General features: G+C 41.6%; 1 protein-coding gene across 1 annotated transcript in view; it reads left to right on the top strand.

Moving 5' to 3' along the window:
- The window catches only part of chd7 (chromodomain helicase DNA binding protein 7), a 78,846-nt gene that overhangs the window by 36,571 nt on the left and 22,389 nt on the right, over positions 1-19,886 (top strand). Inside the window, exons 5-23 of the mRNA XM_069684029.1 lie at positions 5,294-5,438; positions 6,233-6,358; positions 7,142-7,204; positions 8,153-8,208; positions 10,138-10,252; positions 10,696-10,779; positions 10,891-11,028; positions 11,856-11,977; positions 12,641-12,884; positions 14,662-14,838; positions 15,139-15,282; positions 15,371-15,469; positions 15,659-15,851; positions 15,964-16,180; positions 16,366-16,561; positions 16,707-16,874; positions 17,000-17,179; positions 17,291-17,401; positions 18,580-18,791. Of these exons, the coding sequence (XP_069540130.1) occupies positions 5,294-5,438; positions 6,233-6,358; positions 7,142-7,204; positions 8,153-8,208; positions 10,138-10,252; positions 10,696-10,779; positions 10,891-11,028; positions 11,856-11,977; positions 12,641-12,884; positions 14,662-14,838; positions 15,139-15,282; positions 15,371-15,469; positions 15,659-15,851; positions 15,964-16,180; positions 16,366-16,561; positions 16,707-16,874; positions 17,000-17,179; positions 17,291-17,401; positions 18,580-18,791 (2,790 nt within the window). The remainder of the gene's footprint in view (positions 1-5,293; positions 5,439-6,232; positions 6,359-7,141; positions 7,205-8,152; positions 8,209-10,137; positions 10,253-10,695; positions 10,780-10,890; positions 11,029-11,855; positions 11,978-12,640; positions 12,885-14,661; positions 14,839-15,138; positions 15,283-15,370; positions 15,470-15,658; positions 15,852-15,963; positions 16,181-16,365; positions 16,562-16,706; positions 16,875-16,999; positions 17,180-17,290; positions 17,402-18,579; positions 18,792-19,886) is intronic.

Genomic DNA, 19,886 nt, shown 5'->3' with positions numbered 1-19,886 from the left:
GTAACTGAGCATATCACTGTGCTAAACCTAAATTTTAATTTAAACTGCTCAGTAATGTGTTTGTAGTTGAGGTGGAAAGAGCACCTGTAAACATCCAAATGGAGCTGCACACCTTGAATTTTGAATTTGAAAGTTTATTTTGAACAAATGAAAACAACAACAACAGACAATGAAAAGTTTGTTCAAAAATGAGTGGGACCTTCACTCCACCCTCAGATTGTCCACAGCTCACAACCTAACCCCAAACAATCATAATTTGCAGATGCAAAGCATCTGGCTCTGGCAAATGGGCATAAGAACAGAGTGCACTTAAACCCTTTCCTGTAATCACAAGGTAGACTGCTTGTGGTTGAAATATTTGCGTATTATTATATATTCTTATTTTGCTTGACAGTGTTGCGAATAAAAAAAAATATTTGAGATTTTCTTGAGAAAACTGATAGTTTTCTGGCTGTTTTTGGTGCCTTCGATGAGACTTTTTAATTGGAGAAACTGCTGATAGAGAGGGAGACAAACAGTAAATGATGCTGATGTGTCTTTTTAATTTGATCTGTCCTAGAATTCAGACCAAACCAAAGGTATCATAAAAAGAAATAAGGGAGCAGTTAAGTTCATATTTCTGTATGAATAATTTGTCATAATACCTCTGAATAAACAGGATCAATGTAAGTCTGTTGCTCAGTAAATGTCGACCTCTTTCGGCCCTCGCCTTAGACCCGGTTTTTAATTTGGGCCCCCTCTCTGAGTTCGACACCCCTGATCTAAACGCTACTGTCTTTTTGGAGGGGTATCAAAGAGGGAAGAAAGGTTATTAATAAAAACTTGTATACAAGTTATTTCAACACTATTTATTTTCATTTGAAACACATTCAAAACAAACTATTTAATGGTGAATTTGATTTGACTCAAGAACTTCATAGTCTGGTACAGCTCTAGTATTTTGCTTAATGCTCTCAGGGTCCTAAACAAACTTGTTTGTTCTCTCTGCCAATGTCTGGTAAACTGTCCAGATAAAATGTTCTCAACTGCCCAAAAAGCTGCACGAGAAGTACTATTAGCTTAAGTAACTAGCAGTAGCTTACTTAGTTACTTTCCACCACAGAGTCAGGAAACGCAAGAACATATATTCAAGTACTGGACAATTAGAGGATGCCTCTTGGTACTTCACTTGGGTCTGTCTATGTTCTCCTTCTTTATTGTTCACTTCTAATCAACAACATCTCAAAGGCTAAAACTGTGCATTGTACCCAACTGCATTTAGATGACATCATCAGTTCGGCCACTTGCTTCTGTTTAGATAAATCAGTTAAATAATACAAAATATAATTCGTAAATGATTATACTGTGTCAGTACAATTTATTGGTTGCTTGTGGAATTCATAGGCCACCTGTCAGTGTGTAAAGTAATAAATTAAATGTATATAAATCAATTAAAATGAGCTCCAGCATTATGAGCTACCCAAATAGTGACACAATAATCACAGAATGTTCAGTACATTTTTCCCCCTTATCCCATTTATACATTTCAAAGGACAGTATTGTTCTCTCACTCCTAAAAGTTCCAAACAGAAGGCAGACAGACGAACGGACTGTAGGAACCAGCAAAGCTGATGCAGGTGCACAACCTACAGTGCTTTTAGCAATAGATATTTGGTTCAGGAATATACAGTATGTAAATCTTTTAATTGGATACCAGCAGACTCAGGATAAGAGTCTGGGGTTTTAAGTAATATGTCACATGTACACAGTTTAAGTGTGTGGCTGACAAACTTTGACTATGAGACAAGTCAGTCAATTGATAATAATCTACATTAATCTTAAACCTGGGGTTTATATTTTTGGCCACTTTAGTGCAACTTAAACAAGTTGAACACAACGTAGACACATCACCTTTTAAGATAAAACAGACACCAGATTATATTGGCTTTGAGTTTAGCCCTTTTTACATTGCAATTCTGCCACAGTGCCGTAACAAAGCTTTTACATTGAGCCAAGAAACTCAGATGTAAAGCTGCTCCAGTGTGTGTTTTTACTTTGCGTTACGGAAGCAAAAGATGTGCGACGTGAAAACAATCAGTGCAAGCAACACACGCTTCTGTTACACCCTACCAGCTCCACAGTTTACATTAGCACTGTTTCGCCTCTGTTACTGCCTCTGTCGGTTCAGAGGCAGAACAACTTCGCCCCACCGTATCGCCTCTGTGCCAGTTCAAAGCGGGACTGTTACACATCTGTAATGTCTAGTCTTTAATGTAAAGTCAGTGTAAAAGGGGCTGTAGTTTCTGGGCACCTACAGTGGCTATGGTCAACTTCACTTCTTGTTAATAGATATTGAAATGCATTCAAATTTTTAACACAGAAGAAGTATCATAGAATACAGTAAAACAGCTTTAATACCTCTGCATAAGTAAACTTTGCATACATCCATATGATCAGTTTTTATTAAACATTTACACGTCTGTCAAATAATGTAAAAAAGGCTTTTGTCAGAATGGAAATGGAAGTGTGTAACTGCTTTACATAGGCAGTATATATGCAACAAAATCATTAATGGAGGTAGTGACCTTGTTTAGAATTTAATGTGGTAGAAGTTGATTCAAACCGGCTTTTATGTGAAATAAGCTACAGCTGTATCAGAAATAAAGAAATGTCATTGTTGGAGTGGAGAGTTGTTGAGAGTCGACGACTGAGCAGGAAAAGTTGGGGAATGAAATGAATTGAGAAGGACTGAGAGGAGAAGTGAGGCCATGAAGAAGCTAGGAGGATGAGAGGGAAGAAGGCAGCCAAGTGTAGGTCTGTGTGTGTGTGTATGTGTGTATGTGTGTGTGTATGTGTGTATGTGTGTGTGGGGCCAGATGGCTCCAGCGTGTGGCGACCAGCCAGAGGAACAGGTGCAGGTCACATGACCAGCCGTTACCACGGAGATGGTGATTGCTCTTGGCGTGAGGATGAAAGGAGAAGGGCCCCAGGGACAGAGAGGGGGCGAGAGACGTAGGGAGAGAGGAAGTGAGCGAGCAAGCAGGAGGGAGAGATGCAGAGTATGAGAGAGGGTGAGCGACAAATGCACAGTGCAGGAGCGAGACATATCCAGGCATATGGTGCTGCAGAGGACAACACACAGGCTTAACACAGCAAACTTGAGAACAGTTGAACATTATTGTGCATTCTAATGCATTCTAAGTTAGTTCAGCCAATTATTGTTGTTTCTCAAGAAAACCAGTTGTCAAAAAAAAGGCAAATAGAAGTCTGTTCCTGAGTGACTGCAGGGGCGTGGTCCACGTGGTAATATAAAGGAGTGCAGGGGGGGATTCATGGTTCCTGTTATATAACAAGCGTTTCTGTACGTTGGTCACTTTTGATTCATTTGAATAACTTCAACAATACAGTCATGCTAGTTTTAACACCCTGTTGGGGGGCAATAACTGCATTACAAGTGCTGTATGGGAATAAAAAGGAGGCTTGGGGCTAAAATATTGCCAATTGTATTCAAACAGAGGCAGGCCTTTATTTCTAATTCTGTCTGATACAAGTGAGCTGCAGAGGGCACGAGGCCTATATGTGAAGCAGAGTTAAATTATAGCATAGAGTGGGACAGCCCAGTCCATTCTGGATCCTATTACAAGTTTGGTAAATACCTGGATCCGTAAGCTGCAATGCTAACAAATCACTTTCATAGGCTATGATCTCTTTTTGCTTTTTTTTTATATTAATAAAGAGCGGTGAACTAAACATTAGATGGCAGGCTTCTTATGTTTAGCTTGTAATGTCACAGACATGGTGTTTGCACAGTACAGCTGTAGTTGGTCAATAGCTACGTTAACATGGTATCTAACATTCAGCTAAAATCGGTTTAAAAGCCCTGGCAGAATGAAATGCTAAACTAGAATAAATAGTTTTGTCTGAATGAATGCACGTTGTCTTGATCGTTTTTGTCCAACAGCTGTTCTGATTTTGAATAAAAGTTGGCCAATATAACCACCAGAGCAGATTACATCCAGTGTGAAGTGTGCATGTAACCACAGCTAGTTCATCTTCCATACGTAACTGCAAGACCAAAGTAGCAAAACCTTACTGTTGCTATTACTGTTGATAACAGATGTTCTCCATGCAAGCAGGGGGTTGCATTGTTCTAATGCAGAGGTTTTGGACACGTCATTGAAAGATGCAAACGAATTGTCTCCTGTAGCCTTTTGAAGCTTGTTATTGAATATCTTTCTTCTGATCCCTCACTTTAAATGACTATAAGATAAATACTGCTACCATGGCACTGCCGAAAAAACGCTGCCTGCTTCTCCAAGATGAAGTTGCTGGACCACGCTGACTGCAGAAATGGCTCCATGTTATGCTAGATTTTGTTCCAATGCGTTACATGAATGAGGACATACAGCTGTGCATACAGCAAGGCAAGTGGTGAAAACTGCTGTAGTCATATTATCTTGCAGAACCACGTCAGAATCTCCTTGTTAAACTTAAAATGTAGTTTAAATTAAATGTTTTTAAACATTACAGTTGTGAAATTGGGCCTTGAGCATTTAGAGCAAAGCAGCTTACAATAAAAAACAGCTAGCAGGCTTACCCTTTCTTTTTCACACTTCTATATACATTGGATAAACATGTCTTATCTCCTGCTGCTCATCTAATTTTCAGTATTTTGTTACAGGGTTAGTTACTTGCAAATGTTCAAACATAAATAGATGAAATAAGTGGATTTGAAAGGATTCATGGGATTTGGATAACATACTCGATTTGGATGAATAAGGATGCTTTTTTAACTAAAAAGAGGGATGCTGGGTGTCCTCAGCCTTCCTCTATGGTGTGTGTGCACACTCTCAGATAGAACCAGTTCCTCTTTCTTTCCATGCCAGAGATTAGAGGAAGCCTGGGGGCCTTTCAACCCCTCCTCTTGTTCTCTCTGGGGCCTCTCTCTCTGTCCCTCACTCTGTCTGCCCGTCTCTCTCTCACTCCCTCCCTCCCCTGCTTCTCTCTTCCTCCCCATGCCTGTATCTCTCCATCTTGCTCCCTCGCTCCCTCCACCTCCTCCCAGTCTTTCATCGTATTAACCCCCTGTGTGCCAGAGCCTGAGGCACACTAATGATTTCTAAATGGATAAATCAAATATGGCGACCGCCCTGGGACAGACGGGCATGCATGCGCACACATGCACACACACGTGAATTCTACACCCGCACACATATGTAATCGCCTTGTAGTCTGCAAACTGTAAAAGGGGTACTGTGTTTTTAGCTGCTTTTCCTTCTGTAGTGTGAATAAATGTTTTCCTCTTTTTCTACAGCAGTAAAAAGGTCGAGACTGAGGGTGGGCCCAGCACTGCTAAGAAGGATTCAAAGAGGAAGAGAGAGCCATCAGTCAGTGATGATGTGGAGGTGAAGTCTCCACCCCCCTCACCTCATGAAGATGAAGATGATGATGGTGTTCAGGTACGGGCTGCATCTAGGGAAAGCAGTAGTTTTGAGGCATGTTTCACGCATCTTGAATACACATGATCCTGAATACTCTGTTTGGCCTCATTGTTGAAAGTTCTTTAATCTTGTATTCTGTAATCTTCCTGCTTAGCAAGTAGGCGTTTGTGTTCTCAACCAGCCTTGTTGACAGACACAGCAGACAGGCCCCTCTGCCACGTTCACATGATGCTTTTTGAAGTTATTTGTCATATGTGGCACATTTTGTTTTTTTATTTCCAAAGTTAAAAGTCTTTTACTCCCTCAAGTTATTATCAGTTCCAGCAAGCAGCTGATGCAAACAAAGCTGGTTTGGTATGGAAGGTGGTGTTCAGAGATCCAAGCACAAATCTATGGTATCCCTTTCTTGAACTGATCAATTCTGTATGCGCTAATGTAATTATGTAGTGCATGTAAACAGAGTAGCATCTGGCTTTAAACTGCATAAATAATGGTGGCTGTCATTCAAATATTAATGCACCTTTTAAATCAGTGGTTCCTCTCAAGCTTATTATTAAAGCAGTTTTTTCACATTAATTTGGAACATTATGAAAATCACTTGATTTGTTGAGCTCAGTCAATATGAAAAACACCACACATTCTACATCTTTGGAGATGTAATTTTCTGTGCTTTAAATTGGTTTGAATTTTTTAAAGATTGAGATATGGTTAAAAATCCTCCAAATTCTTAGCTGGCAATTTCTGTAAGGATTAGAAACTATAGCTGATGAGCAAAACGTTGCAACCTTTGTGTAATCCCCTCTGTCCAACAGAAGCGTCGCTCCAGCCGTCAGGTGAAGAGGAAGAGGTACACCGAGGATCTGGAGTTCAGAATCTCGGAGGACGATGACAGCGGAGATGACTCGCCAGCACCTAAGTCACCATCTTCCCAACAACAGGTACAGCTTTCAGTTCATGTTATTTTTGAGGTTTTAATATGATAATATTAACATATCACCAAAGTCTCACCCGAATGAGCCAAAGATACGGTAGTGTTGAATGAAATAATGATGTATATAGAAAAAGCCTTTACGTTTTCTACCATCCAACATTGCACTACTGGTATTACACACTATCTCTGTGTCTGGTCATGTCAGGCTGTGGTGGGATTAGTTCAGCCACTTCTAAACTGTGGGCTGTATCATGTAGTTGGCCGCAGAGGCAGTGGTACTGTAAAATGGGGCATTTTGGGTGATTTTTTTTTTTATTAAGCTAGTTATTTTATACATCTAAAGCTGCACATCAGTTCACAAATATACGTCAAATTGAAATGTATAATTTGTATTACCAGTTATTTTTCCCTCAAAAGAAAAAGTGATTTGGCCACATCCCTGTTGTCAGCTCCAAAGCATTTGGTTAGGAACTATTGCCCTGTATACATTACACTTGGATTGATTATGGCAAACAGTGATGCTAAGCTGGAAGCACAGTGTATCTAATGTGGTGAAACCATCAAAGTTTGAGAATAGCCTCAACACAAAGCACCTGGCCTCTGAAGCCAAAGATTATTTCCTAATATATTAGGGACAGGCTTCAGGCAGAACATGAATGTTTTCGTTCTTTTGGTTTGATGCATGCCTGGTTTGTGGAGGAACTCTGGTTCAGGCTGGTGATAAAAAAACAAACAAACTTGTGTCTGCTTGATTACCCTCCAATGCTTGAGCTGTCCTGTGCATTTCTAGGATGTTGAGGTTGAAGGGCCTGTCGTGGAGAAGATCATGGGCATACGCACCACCAAAAAACAGGTGAGATTCAGACACACACATGGAGACAGCAGCTCGAGTCATGGTTAATGTCATCTGATTAGCCGCTCCACAGCTGGCCTAAGAGGATTACAAACACACACACGCACACAAACACACACACACAGATCAGACAGTATGTAAGTGGAGTTCTGTAAGAGTTCTTGAATTTCAGTATATGTGTTAGCTTGGCACTCAAAGTGTGCGGGAGGTTGCATGTGTATCTGACTTTGTGTGTTTGTGTCTACTCGGCTTTGTTTTAGATGGCTTGTCTAAAGAAAGCTCATCCCTGAGCCAACACACGCATGCACATAGTCACCAGCCAACTTTCCTTTACTAGCCAGCTGCCAATGGGTTACCCCCCACCTACACACACACACACACATGCACACACACAGCTCCATTCAGAGCTGACCCCGGGCTTGGCGCACAGCCAAAACCACAATGCTAGCTACGCCAGACGCCAAGCTTTCATTTCCTCGGGCAGTGTGTGTGATTGATGATTCATGGCATTACAGTAGTAGTAGCATGGTGCAGTGTGCGCGTTTTTTGCAGTACTAATGTTGAATGGAAGTGGATTTCTCTTTTCATTCAAGACTTTTATTCTGTTTATAATTTTATTTAATTTTTTCCAAAACCCATTAGTCATATATTTTATTTTAGAACTTATTCTCCTCACCTCATTGACACTTGGCCTTAATTCTGAATCACAAACTACAAATAGCTGAGGGACTGGCCAGATATGAATAACACAATGCTTTGTGTCAGTGCGAGGATGTCAAGCAGAGTGAGATTCAGTGTTGACTGACATGTCAGTGCGAAACTGGTATGCACGCTCCCTCTTCACCACTTCAGTCATTCAGCCACATGTTGTATAACAATGACAAGCCACTTCTGGTCTTTGGTCATGGAGTTGCTATATCTGCTGTAATTATTAACCTTTATTTTCAGCCGGAGGAGGGTGAGGAGGTGGAGGTGGAGGAGTTCTACGTCAAGTTCAAGGGCTTGTGAGTAACTTGCTATTTTCCCCCTATCTCTGCCTCTTTTGTGTTTAACAGTTGGGCTTCCCCTTTTTTATTTTCAACACACACACACACACACACACGCACACGCACACGCACACGCACACATACACATACACCAGAGTGTCCATAGGATCATAAGTGTGAAAAGCTCAGTGTGCTCAACCTGAAAGCCTTATTCACATTGTTTTAACCGTGAGGTGGCTCACTTATTTGTGCTACAGATTTACCATTGCATGAACAACACAAAGTGGTAGTACTACTGTCACATCCATCATCAGCTGCTAAACCAGGGCTGCATGATACTGGAAAAACACACATTGTGATAACATTTTGTTCTGCGATATTAATTGTGATTTAAAAAAATACAATGCACTCACTTATAAGCCACCTCCTGTAACGGAGCGTCTGCCTCCGTTATCCGACCGCCATGATCTGTGGCGGCAGCAGCGTCCCGTGCATGTTTACAGTTTACAGGCTGGGGATGCACAGACTCCGCAGCACAGTGGTCAGTTCACCCTGTGCTCTCATAAGAGCTGCACTGATATCAGACAGCGTTTTCCTGGAAATAAGTCGGGGAAATGAGAAACTAATTTGCTTCACTATCGCACATGATGATTGTTAAACTATATATCGTGCAGCCTTATGCTCAATATGTTTTCTTTTGTTGTAGTTGTTTTCTTTACACCTGGCACACATTGCATCTGCGTATATTCAGACCCCAATCAGGTGCAGTTTGACCACATGACTTGCAAACTAATGTGGGCTACAATCGGATTGGGAGGCTAGGTGGTTAATGAACGAGTTAACCTATGAACATTGAAGGTTAATTGTTATATTTATTATATTCACTCGTGTTCATTTGTCCTGTGTCTGCATTCTAAGTTACTACAGAGTTGGTAATTTAGCATGCAAACGCACATGCCACTGCGCTCTGATGACTGGCTTAACCAATCAGAGGGTGGTTTTATGGCCATTATTTTATTGATTAAAAGATGAATCATTTGGTTGATAAAACACCAGAGAAGTCAAAATTGCCCTCAGTTTCTGAAACAAGTGACATTTGGGATATTTTTCTTGAAAAACTCAGCCTTTCAATTACTTTAAAGATACTCTTGTGACCAATTTTTTGTGTTAATCAAGTAATCATTTAAGTTTGACTTTGTGCACTTTAACAGTTTGCACAGATGAAGTGTTACCAATTAAAAATAGATGCTTATATCCCATAAAGTTGCACATTGCTGCTCTGCTGCACTTGTAGCCTGTTGGAGCCACAATGTGGTTTTAACTTTGTATTTATTTAATCTCTGCTGGAGATACTTGGTAACATTGGATGTAATTCAGACACCGCACACTGGGTGGAGCCTTGGTCAATTGTGCATAAAGGCAAGGCTCCAGGTAATTGCGGCCAGGTGTGTGAATGGAAGCAAAGTTTTTGACCGTGTCAGCTTGTCGGCTTTTGGGAATGTTTTGAGTGTGTTCAAGTGAATCCGGTTTATGTCTAATGGAAACCTTGTTTTGTTTATGAGTAAGACAGCTGAATAAATGGATCGCAGCAACCAAAAGGAAATACTCATGTGGACATTGTGTTTGTTGCTTCGGCCAGAACATGTGTCTGAATCTTGTTCCAATTCGCCCTCTTGTCCCCCCGTATATTTAAATAGAAATAAGATTTGTTTAAATGAAGGCGCTACATAGCCTGTGTTCTGTGTGGGTAGGAAGTTTTACCCTTTTACTGAGCTTATAGAAATATTTTACAAGCTGATTGATGCATATAACTAGTCTCTGAAAACCTACTTTTACACAAAGTAAAGAATGATCAGTATTGTTGAGACTTTAAGCATTTTGGCTACAAGTCTTGTTTTCTTTAGCTTTCATGGGTGAGATGATTTACTCTGTGTCTTTGTGTCTCAGTTCGTACCTTCACTGTCGCTGGGCAGACCTGGAGGAGCTGGAGAAGGACAAGAGAATACATCAGAAGGTGAAGAGGTTTAGGGCCAAGCAACAACTTAACAGCTTCATAACAGAGGTAAGCCCTGTGTTTTTCACTAATAGTAAAAGGTTGTAGAAAGAAATAGCTTAGCATTCAAAGCTGAGAATGTCAGATTTTTTCCCCTGATGCAATTACAGAGAATTTACAAATATTTGTCTCCTCTTTTAGTCATCTTTGTTTTCTTACTGTCAACTGATAGCATTTTAAATACAGATGATAAATGTCACTTGTAATGTATAATAATGTACATTGACTGATCAGATATCAGAATTCCAGAAGGTTCAAAAGCTCAAAGCTTTGAACGGGGAGAAGTAAAGTAGACAGATTGAAAACCACAGTCATGGAAAAGTCTAAATTTCTTCCTCAACATACACTGAACATGTAATCATGTGGCGTCAACCCAATACATGTCCTAAGCCCCACATCGCAGCGTTGTCTTCCTGCTTGTAACACTAAAACACCACTTGCTCTCTCTCCAGATGGATGATGAACCTTTTAACCCGGACTATGTGGAGGTGGACCGTGTCCTAGACATTTCAGAGAGCACTGATGAAAACGGAGAGGTGCTTCGATCTCTTACTGTCATCCTTTATGGTTTGAGCCTTTCCCTCTCTCCACACATACTCACCAAATCTCTCCTGTGTCTGTGTGTGTGTGTGCATGTGTGTGTCCAGATGGTGACCTTATATTTGGTGAAATGGTGCAGTCTGCCCTACGAGGACTCCACCTGGGAGCTGAAGGCCGACATCGACCAGTCCAAGATAGAGGAATATGAATGCATTGCAGCACGCACACCCAACACTAAGAGAGTGGTAAGTAGCCCTGTGTGTGTGTGTGTATCTATGAATGTTCATTGGGCACAATCTTTCCCTCCTCCCTGTAGGAGTTTGTATGTGTGTGTTTGTGTGTGTTGGCCTGCTGCCTGCTCCTTCCCCCTTCAGATTTACAGCTCCCGTAACTGCTCTCCACAGGGCCACCGTCTTGTGGTCTCACTGACACACACACACACACACACACACACACGCGCACGCACACACAAAAAAAGCCCTGCTCTTGTGGCCAGGCCAAACCACTAACAGTGTGTTTAATGCTGAACAGAGGCAGCTGACTGGCTTAGGTCTTTCCTTCCATCATCCCTTTCTCTCCCTGTGCCCATCCGTTTAACTGCTGCTCACTGTTCAGGACCATGTTAAGCTGTGTTTCCACCCACAGCAGCCGAAGCTTTGGTCCAAGGAACTACTTTCAAGGAACTAAAAAGCTCAATTGTTTTCAGTATTCCTAATGCAGTCTAAAGGCCTTTGATGATTGGGCAAATTAGTCTATTCTGACCCATCCTTACAGACGAAGGATTACATCTGAATGGCTGCAAACAATATCTGGTATTAAAAAACTCAGCAAATTGTCCTGTAGGCACTGGATACAGAATATGATAAATGTTTTTGCCTTAAAAAATGAATCCGTTGTATAAAAATAAAAAAAATATTGTAAATCACTTCATGAACCAATTGTTTTAGCGCTACATTATACCATTAAAGCCAATTTTAGAAAATGTTTTAAAAATCCAGATGCTTTGAAATGATTAGGAGTGATGAGCCTTCAGAATGTTTAATAATCCCTTTATAATATGATGTGTTTCTAGGATCGGCCTCCTGCAGCCGACTGGAAAAAATTGGAGGGCTCGAGGGAATACAGGAACAGCAACGCACTCAGGGAATACCAGCTAGAAGGCCTCAACTGGCTAACCTTCAACTGGTACAACTCGTAAGTAATCAATAAGTTCTTTTGTTCAAAGTGATCGCTAACTACTACTGACAGCTCCTACATGTAGTAGAGCTTCTTTTAATAATCATAAGTAAATATTAAGTGGCTCTGTAGCAAAGTATGGTTTAAGTTTCCTAAATATATGCTCTGATAGTACTGTACTAGAGCTTTACACAGATATCTTCATTCAGTGGTCATATTAGTTCATCTTAAATCTATGTACATTTGTATTTTTTGTCTATTGTGCTTTCATGTGCCCCAAATGTTGCTGTTTCCCAGTGAAAACTAGACATGTCTTTTTTGTGGAACACAAGTTAAGGATGAAAGTTAATCAAATCTCCAAGTGTGACAGAGAGGACAATTTCTTTGCAATATAGCACCAAGTATTTTCCCACGTTTCTCTCATTTCTTCTTTGGATCATTTAAGTGGAAAACAAACTGCCTCTCCCTTTGAAACAGCAGCATTAGACAACCAGGAGGGGGAATTCTTTTTAATCATCAAGTAGATGTAGAATTTCATGACTTGTACAGAATTAAGTACATCAGGTAGTACTTCTTGGTACCTGGCATGTAGGCAGTGGGATCTTTGCTGGTGTAGTGAAACTGAAATCCATGTGTTGTAAGCCTTTCCTTCACTCTGACCACATCACCTGTCCTCCACAGACGTAACTGTATCTTGGCTGATGAGATGGGTCTGGGAAAGACCATCCAGTCTATCACATTCCTATATGAGATTTACATGAAGGGCATTGAGGGGCCATTCCTTGTCATTGCCCCACTCTCCACCATCCCAAACTGGGAGAGGGAGTTTAGGACCTGGACCGAGCTCAACGCGGTGGTCTACCATGGCAGCCAGGCCAGCCGCAAGACCATCCAGGCTTATGAGATGTACTACAGAGATGCACAGGTAAATAACATGACACAGGGATGCTAGTCTGTGCCTATGTAGGAGGATATCAGTTGTCCTTCTCTTAAAGTTAGGCTTCAAGTCAATGTTACAATAAAATATTAATATATCACAAATCATTGCTTTATCAATAACACTCTAAGTGGGTAACATTAAAATTGTAATAATAATTATTATTATTCTATCACAGAAGGGCTACTTGGGTCAGGAGCATTCATAAGTGGTGCTTTGGGTCAAACTTTATATCTCCATACTTTCTATACTTTCACATAACTTTGTTCAAGTCCTAATCACAAAGATTGGAACAGGTGCACTCGAGCGTATTTTATAGTTACAGTAAGTATAGTTATAGTTTATAGTGTATAGCGTATAGTTCAAAGTTACAGTAAGTGTGAAACAGCTGGATGGGGTTTGGTTACAAGAGCTAGTTTAATGTGATCGGATGCTCAAGTGTGGGTGTGATGTGGAGCTGTTCACATTCACACATCACTTGTCTTGTTACTCATTCTAATGGTTAAGTGTGGTTTTATATAAAGAGCGTGGTCATGTAGTTTCCCTGATTCACATTTGATTTGATAGCTTCATTTATATGCCCATGTGTCATGAAATAAATTTGTTTACATTTCACACAAAGGGCAAACACTGGGATTTTGTTATAAAAATATTTAAATGTTTTTGTCCCCATATAGTCAATACAGAGATTAGATTAGACAGATTTACATCTTATTTCATGACTTAAGTTTAACCAAATTTGAAATACAAAGTGGTGTTTGCCATCAGCCATTACATTTGAGGCTTACTCTGTCAATATTTTAATTTGCTTTAATCACAATACTCAGTAAAATGTTTAGTCAGCTGACATCTCTCAGAATGTAATAAGTCATTCTGCAGCCTAGATGGCAGCCCAACATAAATTGTTCAACCGCAGTTTGTACAATTAGTTTAGACTAGAAAGAGAGTATGAAACTAAAAAGACTGTGGCCTGTTTTCAGAAAGATCACACTGGTAGCAGAAAGTCGTAGCAGCTCTGGATGACATGAAATGAAAGGATGTAGGTGCACAGTAGATAGAAGAAATGATATGCTGCATTGTGAGACAGTCAGCAGATCTGAACACCTCCTCAGCCAGGGGATTTTTTCAGCCAGCTGGGGATGGACAGTGCTCCTCTACTGTGTAAGCTCTTTACAGTCCTCAAGCTGTAAGCCATACACTATAAGCTCTTATTGAACAATGCTACTAACATCTCTCAGTGTAACCCTTACCATAGTTAGAAAATAAGCTGTAGAAGCAGTGTTCTTGCTGGCCCCTTGTTCCTAATCTAGGCTGGTGTAATCCTCAAGGTCAGTGTAGTCCGTTGTGTCCTTTTCTTCTGTACTGCCTGCTTCACTACATACAGAAGGACGTACAAAACCTGACACAATCCCATTCTGCACTGTTTATTAGTGCAATGTCTTTCATGGCTTACAGGTATTACAATAATAGAAGGGAGCTTTGTTCTGTATCTGATGTGGTTTGAATAAAAGATAACCGGCACGAAACTTGTAAAACCAGTTTGTGTGTGTATAGAAAATACAATGAGATCAACCAGTTACTAAAATGAAAGTACCATGGCACTGTAGATGGTAGTACTGCCATGCATTCATCTTATCTTAAGCCTCCAAAAATGTATGGAGCTGTCTTATCAACTTTTACTTGTGCTGTTCCTTTTCCACATCCACAGTTAATAAATCATTCGTATACACCTGTTTCACTTTTCCTTCTTTCCTCATCCATTCAGGGTAAGATAATAAAGGGAGCGTATCGGTTCCACGCGGTGATAACAACCTTTGAGATGATTCTGACTGACTGTCCGGAGCTTCGCAGCGTGCCGTGGCGGTGTGTGGTCATAGACGAGGCCCACCGCCTCAAAAACCGAAACTGCAAACTACTGGAAGGACTCAAGATGATGGACATGGTGAGTGCTGGCTGTGGCAAGAGGAAATACAGAATTGGTATTCATTAGTTGCAGTTTAGTCTTAGAAGTTATACTATTTCAACTCGAGGTCTTAGAAGGCTTACAAAACTGTTTCAGTTCATTGGCACACAGAAGCACTTCAAATATACGACTAGACAATAATATGTTTTGCCTACACCAACCTCTCCCCTAATGACTTTAAACCTGGGCACTTTTTATGAGTTAGAATTAGACAAAATCAGTCCCTGTAATAAAGTCCTTAAGACCTGAGAACATCCTTAATTTCTCTCCCTCCTCCAGGAGCACAAAGTGCTGTTGACAGGAACTCCCCTCCAGAACACCGTTGAGGAGCTTTTTAGCTTACTCAACTTCCTGGAGCCCGAGCGTTTCCCGTCGGAACAGACATTCATGACTGAATTTGGAGACCTTAAGACTGAAGAACAGGTAAGAGGGTGGGATTGACGTCTTATTTAACTTCCCAACTGTCCCATAATTAACTGAATTAATTGCTGATATTGTATCCGTCTCTCAGGTTCAGAAACTGCAGGGCATTCTAAAGCCCATGATGTTGAGAAGACTGAAGGAGGATGTGGAGAAGAACCTGGCACCTAAAGAGGAGACCATCATTGAGGTAGGGTGGAGGTCGTATCACAGATGACTTAACTCTGTCATGTGTTTGATGATATTAAGTTTTCAAACATTAAGAACACTTTTGCACACGAAACAACTAGACATTGGGTGGCGGTGTGTGCCAGAATCTGATCCATTCTGGACACATTGTTTTTAAGTCAAAACTGATTGCTATGATTGTTTTGATCAGGTGGAGCTAACCAACATCCAGAAGAAATACTATCGGGCCATCCTGGAAAAGAACTTCTCCTTCCTGTCCAAAGGAGGTGCAGGAGGAGGAGGAGGGGGAGGAGGAGGAGGTGGCGGAGGATCCAGTGTCCCCAACCTGCTCAACACCATGATGGAGCTGAGAAAATGCTGCAACCACCCCTACCTCATTAATGGTATACACACAACCATCCCGATTAAAGTGTTAAGATTGTACAAACCAACTCTTACTGCTCTGAGATAATCTTTTTGATTCCTGCTGAATTTGAAATGTTTTCCGTTGTCCAGGAGCGGAGGAGAAGATTGCTGAGGAGTTCAGAGAATTCCACGGTGGTAGAACAGACTTACCTGATATGGCCCTCCAAGCCATGATCCAGGCTGCTGGCAAGCTAGTGCTCATTGACAAGCTACTGCCCAAACTAAAGGCCGGTGGACACAGAGTTCTCGTTTTTAGTCAGATGGTCCGCTGTCTGGATATCCTGGAGGACTACCTCATCCAGAAACGGTGAATAGGAATAAATAAACATATCTTTAATTACAAATATGATATGAATGAAAGTATAACTGTGAGAATGTCTCTCCTTAACTTTATGTGGCGACGTCTACAGAGAATATCACTCTGTAGGAACGTTGGCAACATGATCTCACAGACAATAACTCGCCTATTCTCTCACTCTGTTCTATGTCCAGATATCCCTATGAACGGATAGACGGCAGAGTTCGTGGAAATCTGCGGCAGGCAGCTATCGACCGGTTCTCCAGACCAGACTCAGACCGGTTTGTCTTCCTGCTGTGTACGAGAGCTGGAGGACTCGGCATCAACCTGACTGCAGCAGATACTTGCATCATCTTCGACTCTGACTGGAATCCTCAGAACGACTTACAGGTACAAACCACAATGTGTTGCTCTAGAGAAAAGCTTAACAAAGCCTGTGAAACCCCAGTAAAGGCTGTGAACTGGTTTTGAATTATGAAAACATATGGATACTAGAAACAATAACAAAGCCGTGCTTATGAAAAACTTTTTCCAGGCCCAAGCTAGGTGTCATCGTATTGGCCAGTCCAAGGCAGTCAAGATCTACCGTCTGATCACGAGGAACAGCTATGAGAGGGAGATGTTCGACAAGGCCAGTTTGAAGCTCGGGCTAGACAAAGCCGTCCTCCAGAGCATGAGTGGACGAGAGAACGCCAACAGTGGGGTGAGACACATCACACACACACACACACACAGTGTCCTCCAACCCTAAAATGAGAGAGTATACTCTAGACCCAAATGCCAAATACAAAACCACTAAGTCAGCTAAAGTGCTTTTTCCTTGTCCAGGTTCAGCAGCTGTCTAAAAAGGAGATCGAAGACCTTCTGAGAAAGGGAGCATATGGAGCTCTCATGGACGAGGAAGACGAAGGCTCAAAATTCTGTGAGGAAGACATTGACCAGATCCTCCAGCGACGAACCCACACCATCACTATAGAGTCTGAGGGCAAGGGATCTACCTTTGCGAAGGTACAAACCTCCTTTACTCACTTAGGGTCTATTCACTATAGTTTGTTACCAGAATATTGTCTGAACAAGTGAAGCTACCCTGCGTTTACCAACGTGTTTCAATGTCTGCAGGCCAGTTTTGTTGCAACGGGTAATCGAACAGACATTTCTCTGGAGGACCCGGACTTCTGGCAGAAATGGGCCAAGAAGGCTGAGCTGGACCTGGATGCCATCAATGGACGGGTACTACACACCCACAGACACACGCACACACGCACACAGCTGCAAATACTTACTGTCACCTGCAGTACAAAACACACAAGATAGAGCCAGAGAAAGAGCGGTAGTTCTGTGCTTACAAATACTTTCGTAAACATAAAAGTGTGTTAAACATACACACACAGTCCCCCATTTAATAAGGCTGTCCAGGGGACACCAGGGGACTAGCAGTGGTAATTAGTCAGTGCAATCACCAAAAGCTAGGAAGGGGAAAATGAGACGGACTGAGAGAGACACAGGAAGATCAGGAGGGAGGCAGAGAGCGAGAGAGAGAGAAAGATTAAAATTGACAGTTGGGAATCTCCTCTCTTCCTTAATTACCCATGTTTCTCTGCTCTTGTGTGTGTGTTTGAGCGAGAGAGAGTAAGCTGCTTAGCTCCACTTAACAGAGCGCAGATGCCTGGAGGGTACAGAGATATCACTTAGACTAGTGCTCACACCCACACACACACACACACACACACACACACAAACACAAACTCAGTCACATTCTTACACTGAGCGCCCTGCTACCCAGCATATTTATATTCTTGCTTTCCATCTCTCCCCATATTGGTTCGCTTCTTGAATTTGTGTATTTGCCCTTTTTGATTTCTTCTTCTCTCCACTCTCTCACTGCATCTTTTGTAGAGAGCCCTCCACTGGAACACTTAATCCAGCTCTATAAGCATGAATACAGGCTGCTCCCCTGGGAGTTCTTATTGTGTGATGTTGAAATGGAAATGACTGCAGCGCTTTGTGATAATTGTAGAACTAACTACTGCCCTGTTTGCGCATATTGATGCGATTGCATGGGGGGGGGAAATCAAATTAATTGGACAAAAATGTAATTCATTAGACAATAATTATTAATGAAACACAGCCCCAAATATGCATTTAATCAGAGTGTGAACAGAAGATCCCATGTCCTCTCAGCACACACGAGGCCTGCAAGTCAGAATGTACTTATATATGTTACAAATAAGCCGCTTCACCAGAGTACAGCAGAAAGGACTTTGCATCGTGTATCTGGTGGATTTCAGGCCATTTGTAATTGAAACTAGGTTGTGAGTGAATGACAAACAACCCAACCGTTTCAGAAAGGAAAGCTATCTAGGCCATACAAGTGCATCCATAAACATTTTCATTAAATGTTTCTCCAGAACACACTGGTGATTGACACGCCGAGGGTGAGAAAGCAGACGCGGCACTACAGCAGCGTCAAAGAGGACGAGATGCTGGAGTTCTCAGAGCTGGAGAGCGACGAGGATGAACCGAGCAAACCTTCAACGAAACCACGGCGACCCCAAGACAAAACCCAGGGCTACCCCCGATCTGAGTGCTTCAGGGTAGAAAAGAATCTGCTTGTCTACGGGTCAGTGACATATTCATGTTTCCTTCTCAAAAAACTGCTGAATAATAGCGTTCTAACAAAACTAACTTAGCTTAGCATAAGGGATGGAAAAAGGCTGGCTCTATCCCAAGGTAACAAAATCCATCAACCCGCCCCACCAAAGCTATTGTAGGCTAAGCTAGGCTAAGTCAACTGGCTGTTGACGGTAGCTTTGTATTTGTAACAGTCGTAACAGACATAACAGGTGTAGCTATCATCTCAGATAGTTCTTGGCAAGAAAACAAAGTGTGTTCCCCAAAAACGTATTCTTTGCAGTGACAGAGGGATGGGCATTTAAGTAATGCTCAATATTCTAGTAGTACATACAATTGTTTAGTTTGACCTTATGACTGGCATTGTCATACATAGTAACCGACTTTCTACAACTTGCCCCACACTAAACAGCTGTCCTGAAGTGGTCTCTCTGCTGTCTGCAGCGTGTGGGGGTCTGTCTGTAAGAGCGAACTTCATAGAACATTATATTGCACACATGTAGGTTAATTGACACACTCACCAGAGCAGTGATCATCGGGTGGACACGTCCATTTTTACAGTTCGACTTGGCGTGACTGTGTGTGTGTTTGTGTGCGTGTGTGTGTAAGAAAGAACAGTGGTGCTAGTGAGAAGTCAGCATTGTTATTGTTACAGTCTAGTCTCTTGGCCTGAGGCTGTAGGACACAAAAACACACTGTCTGACTGAGCCTGTCGTCTCTGCTCAGCGCTCTGTTGTCTTTACACATCATTCAGCTTTCGCTCACTTTCCCTCATCCACCATTTTAGGAAGAATGGTTCTCATGGTTCACTGAAAATTGGGTAGTGAAAACAAGCCAGTCTGAGGGATGCTTGTTCCGTGGTGTTGGGGGCGGGGTGGGGGGGTATATTACAGAATACCGTTTATATAAGTTCTGAAATTGGTCCCTAATATAACGTGCAAAATGATTTTAATGTTGGTTATTGCAGATTTTAATAGTTTTTTTAACCTGGAAATGTTTGTCACCTATCTGTTAACATGGAGTCCCATAGCCAGGGATGTCCTAGTTTCATCAATTCAGTTGTTTTATTCATGCAAAAAATATT

The sequence above is a fragment of the Semicossyphus pulcher genome, unplaced genomic scaffold, assembly GCF_022749685.1.
Source record: "Semicossyphus pulcher isolate SPU_LCO1_2020_fin unplaced genomic scaffold, fSemPul1.0.p SCAF_7, whole genome shotgun sequence".
NCBI classification, from domain to species: Eukaryota; Metazoa; Chordata; class Actinopteri; order Labriformes; family Labridae; genus Semicossyphus; species Semicossyphus pulcher.
This window is presented reverse-complemented; position numbering and strand designations above follow the sequence as displayed.